Source organism: Colobus angolensis, unplaced genomic scaffold, assembly GCF_000951035.1.
Source record: "Colobus angolensis palliatus isolate OR3802 unplaced genomic scaffold, Cang.pa_1.0 Scaffold87, whole genome shotgun sequence".
Taxonomy (NCBI): Eukaryota; Metazoa; Chordata; class Mammalia; order Primates; family Cercopithecidae; genus Colobus; species Colobus angolensis.
In genome coordinates this window covers 3,886,078-3,890,604 of record NW_012122598.1, presented here as the reverse complement: position 1 = coordinate 3,890,604, position 4,527 = coordinate 3,886,078, and the positions used below count along the sequence as shown (strand labels likewise).

Below are 4,527 nucleotides of genomic sequence, written 5' to 3'. Positions count from 1 at the left end.
AACACTTCTCCCTCTTCTCCACCACCTCCCTTCCCTAGTTCTCCCCTCATCCCTGAACCCAGACCTACTCTCTGGGCATAGCCTGTGTCTCCCTCCTGCTGCATCTCCCACTCCCTGGGAGTAACTCTTGGCTGACTGCACCTGGGAAGTGCTATGCTATTTGGGGGCAGGTGGAGCCTTCTTGACACAGCTGGGCACCTTGGTTGGGCTACATCGTATGATTGGGCTGGGGAGCTGTTGGGTGATACCATAGACAGTATGAGGGATACTGGGATCCACGTTTGGATATTTAATGCAACCAAGAATAAGGCTAGGGTTAGGCTCCATGACTCCCTGTGGCTTACCGGACCTACCAAAGCCTCTCTCAATTGGGCCCCAACCCACTCTTCTGCAGGGCTGAGTTACCCAGTAGGCATAGTAGGTGCAGTGCCCAGGGCCCATAGAAATGTTTTAGCTTCTTTTAAAACCAGAGTAAATAAAGAAAATACAATCAACCTGGATTACATTCATCTTTATACCAACATAGTCATAACATTAATTTTTTTTTGAATGGAGCAAGAGTCCCATGAAGGCGAAAGTGCCTAGGGCCCCTGAAATTCACAATGTAACTCTGATCTTCCAGCTTCTACACCCATCACTCCCTCACCCCAATGTCCTCTGGGTTTCTCAGACCCACTGGGGCCACATGTCCTCTGTGGCTTTGCTCCTGCCAGGCTGCTGCCTGTGACATCTCTGCTTATTGAGCCCTTCCCATCTGAGGACTCATCTTCCGAGGTCTTAGGTCAAACATTGCCATCTTTGTGAGGCCTTACCTGATTCCCTAAGTGGAAGGAATTGCTCCAACTCCTCCAGCACCTCTTGGAGCATCTCCAGGCTTGCCATGATTTGCTTACATTTAGCGTGTGAGTTCCACGGAGACAGGACCTCGTTTCATGTCTCACGTCTCCACGTGCTTGACACAATACACAGGCTAGATTTAGGTCCAGAGAATGTTTAGGGACACGAGACAGTGGCTGAAACAGAACTTTTCAGTTGTATGTGGTTCTTCATAGCCCAAATCAACTAATTTGGCTAAGGGACAACACAGGTAAGAGGAACACAACGTGAGTTTCCTTGACCAATGCCAGAAAACCTTTATTTCCACTGAGATCTCTCATCCAATTCTCTTCTTTCCGGGAACTTTTTCCCTTCCCTACTCCAGGTCATACCCTGGCCACTCTCTCCCCTCCTTTTGGCTGGCCTACCCAAGAATATCTCCTCTGTAGGGTCCAGAAGGCTCTCAGGGATGTGGGAGGCCTCCTGCAGGGCTGAGTTGCATGGGAACAAGAGACAACTGTGGTCCCATAGCACCCTCATTTGGTGAAATCCTGCTACTGACAGTCCAAAGAAGCCTTCCCAGATGAAACTCTAGTCCTCTGCACAGCCATGCTCTTCTTCCAGCAAAAAAGCCATGTGCAGTCTGGTCTGCTCCCCATGGGGCCTTGATGTAGATCCAGCAGTGGATCAGCCTTCCAGACACACTCAACTCTGCACACTCTTCCTCCTGCCTCAGGCTTTCCAGGACCGTGCCTTATCAGAGTCCTTATCCTCAGGGCTACTGATACCTTGTTGGGTGACCTTGGACAGATTCACTTATCTGGACTCAGTTTCATAATATGAAAATGATAGGGTTGGGCTACATGATTTTCACGTTGTGCTTCCAGACCTTTAGAAGTTAGGGGCTGGAAGGCGTTGCCTGTCCCTCTCTTAATTTCACTCATGCTACTTTGTTTTTTTAATCTACATTTTATATGGGGCTTAGAAAAAAGGGTTCTGGGACAAACTTGAGAATCACTGGCTCTAGGAGCTTTCTTTTAACACTAACATCCCAGGATTCCTAAGTGTGCTGTCTTCACAGTAGCTACCTGGCTCTGTTTTTCTTTTTTTTTGGAGATGGAGTTTTGCTCTTGTTGCCTAGGCTGGAGTGCAGTAGCGCGATCTTGGCTCACTGCAACCTCCGCCTCCCTGATTCAAACAATTCTCCTGCCTTAGCCTCCTGAGTAACTGGGATTACAGGTGTGTGCCACCATGTCCGGCTAATTTTTATATTTTTAGTAGAGATGGGGTTTCACCATGTTGGCCAGGCTGGTCTCAAACTTCTGACCTCAGGTGATCCACCTGCCTTGGCTTCCCAAAGTGCTAGGATTACAGGTGTGAGCCACTGTGCCCAGCCAGAAAATACCATTTCACTGGACTCTGCAGGTACTTTGGATGATCAAGGAATCAGGACATGGCTATAGAAGTACTTTTCTTTTCTTCTTCTTCTTCTTTTTTTTTTTTTTTTTTTTTTTTTGAGATAGAGTCTCACTTCTCACTTGTTGCCCAGGCTGGAGTGCAGTGACACAATCAAGGCTCACTGTAGCTTCAACCTCTGGGGCGCAAACAATCCTCCCACCCCAGCCTTCTGAGTAGCTGCAACTACAGGCGTAAGCCACCATGCCCAGCTATTTTTCTTTTTTGGTGAGGGGGCAGGGGCGGGCATAGAGATGGGATCCTCACTATGTTGCTCAGGCTGGTCTTGAACTCCTGGGCTCAAGCCATTTTCCCACCTTGTCTTCCCAAAGTGCTAGAATTTCAGGCATAGGACACTGCCCCATGGTAGTTCTTTTTTTTTTTTTTTTTTTTTTTTTTTTTTTTTTTTTTTTTTTTGAGATAGAGTCTCACTTCTCACTTGTTGCCCAGGCTGGAGTGCAGTGACACAATCAAGGCTCACTGTAGCTTCAACCTCTGGGGCGCAAACAATCCTCCCACCCCAGCCTTCTGAGTAGCTGCAACTACAGGCGTAAGCCACCATGCCCAGCTATTTTTCTTTTTTGGTGAGGGGGCAGGGGCGGGCATAGAGATGGGATCCTCACTATGTTGCTCAGGCTGGTCTTGAACTCCTGGGCTCAAGCCATTTTCCCACCTTGTCTTCCCAAAGTGCTAGAATTTCAGGCATGAGCCACCGTGCCCAGCCTGAAGTACTTTTCTTGAGCTCAGCATTGCTGCCCTGAACCCTCCCCCAGCTACCTTCCCTACTTTGGAAGCCTCTGTTTCTAGAACAGGAAAACCCTAGGCTAAATATTTGTCCTAATGGTTTCTTCCGTTGGTGTGAAGGAAAGAAAATGGGCCCAATGTTGTTGCAAGGAGTAGGAAGGTCCTGCCTTGCCACCCAGTGGGTTTAGAAATCCATCTTTATGGCCTCCCAAGAAGCTGGTGATCAGGTTCCCAGACATCAGCAATCCTGTTTCCTGAGGAGCTTGTGGGGGCTCTCTCCAGGGATGATCTGGGTCCTAGACAAAGAGCCACAACTGTTGGGGGTCACTGGGATTACAGGGGGCCATGGCTGGCTTTTTGTCCTGGGATGTCAGGCAGGTACCAGATCCTGAGTTCCTGATGAGCTGATCCTAAAAGATGACAGAGCAAAGGGTCAATCTGGGCCACAAACCTCTAACAGTGCTACCGGGGACAATGCGATGGGGTACAATTGATAAAAGGCCAAGGGAACCCCACAAGGCACAAAGAAGACACTTCCCCATTCCTTTCCTGACCTCTCATGAGACACATTTCTGAGTTCCCATCTCTATCTGGTACCAAATCCCCATCCCCAGCTTCAGCCTGAGTGGATGAAATGGTGAAAGACAAGATTGTGGGCTGAGAGAAAAATGCTTTCAGGGCCTCCCCCACCCCCAGATGGCCAGGCTCAGACCCAGGGCCACTGCTCCACCTCCAGTTTCCCGCCTTGGATTATGTTTAGGCTGCTCCCTTCCCTGCAGCCTCCAGGTTAGGTTCCTCTTTCCTAAGCTGGAGTGAAGTAGGGAGGCTCACTCGGGGTGCTGGCTTGAGCTCAGCATGGTGGCGGTTACATGGCATATCCTAGAGCAGTGTGGTATAATGGAAAGAGCCCATGCTTTCTTTTTTTTTTTTTTTGAGGCGGAGTCTCGCTCTGTCGCCCTGACTGGAGTGCAGTGGCCGGATCTCAGCTCACTGCAAGCTCCGCCTCCCGGGTTTTACGCCATTCTCCTGCCTCAGCCTCCCGAGTAGCTGGGACTACAGGCGCCCGCCACCTCGCCCGGCTAGTTTTTGTATTTTTAGTAGAGACGGGGTTTCACCGTGTTAGCCAGGATGGTCTCGATCTCCTGACCTCGTGATCCGCCCGTCTCGGCCTCCCAAAGTGCTGGGATTACAGGCTTGAGCCACCGCGCCCGGCCTGAGCCCATGCTTTCAAGTCAGACCCATCTGGGGCTGAATCCCAGGCCTGACATTTACTAGTGGTGGGTCTTGGGCCAGTCACAGACATGCTGGGCTTCCTCCGGCTCCAGCTCATCTGTAGAAACAGTGACTATTCCTGCTTGGAAAGAGCCTCTGAAAGATTAACTGGACCCAGGTATGTGAGTGCCTAGCTTTGAGCCTAGGACGCAGAGGACAAGCGGGAACTATGAATGACTCTTCACCTTCTTCTGATTGGGTTCAGCCTAAAAATGCTTCAACCATGGCAGAGCTAGCCAT

The 4,527-nt window shown here is 49.9% G+C and overlaps 1 protein-coding gene across 2 annotated transcripts in view; it reads right to left on the bottom strand.

Moving 5' to 3' along the window:
- Positions 1-1,104: 1,104 nt before the first annotated feature.
- GALNT6 (polypeptide N-acetylgalactosaminyltransferase 6) overlaps positions 1,105-4,527 on the bottom strand; it is a 41,070-nt gene continuing 37,647 nt past the window's right edge. For both annotated transcript variants that reach the window (XM_011930636.1, XM_011930635.1), the window contains one exon: positions 1,105-3,425. In XM_011930636.1, coding sequence (XP_011786026.1) covers positions 3,312-3,425 — 114 coding nt within the window. In that variant the 3' untranslated portion in view covers positions 1,105-3,311. The remainder of the gene's footprint in view (positions 3,426-4,527) is intronic.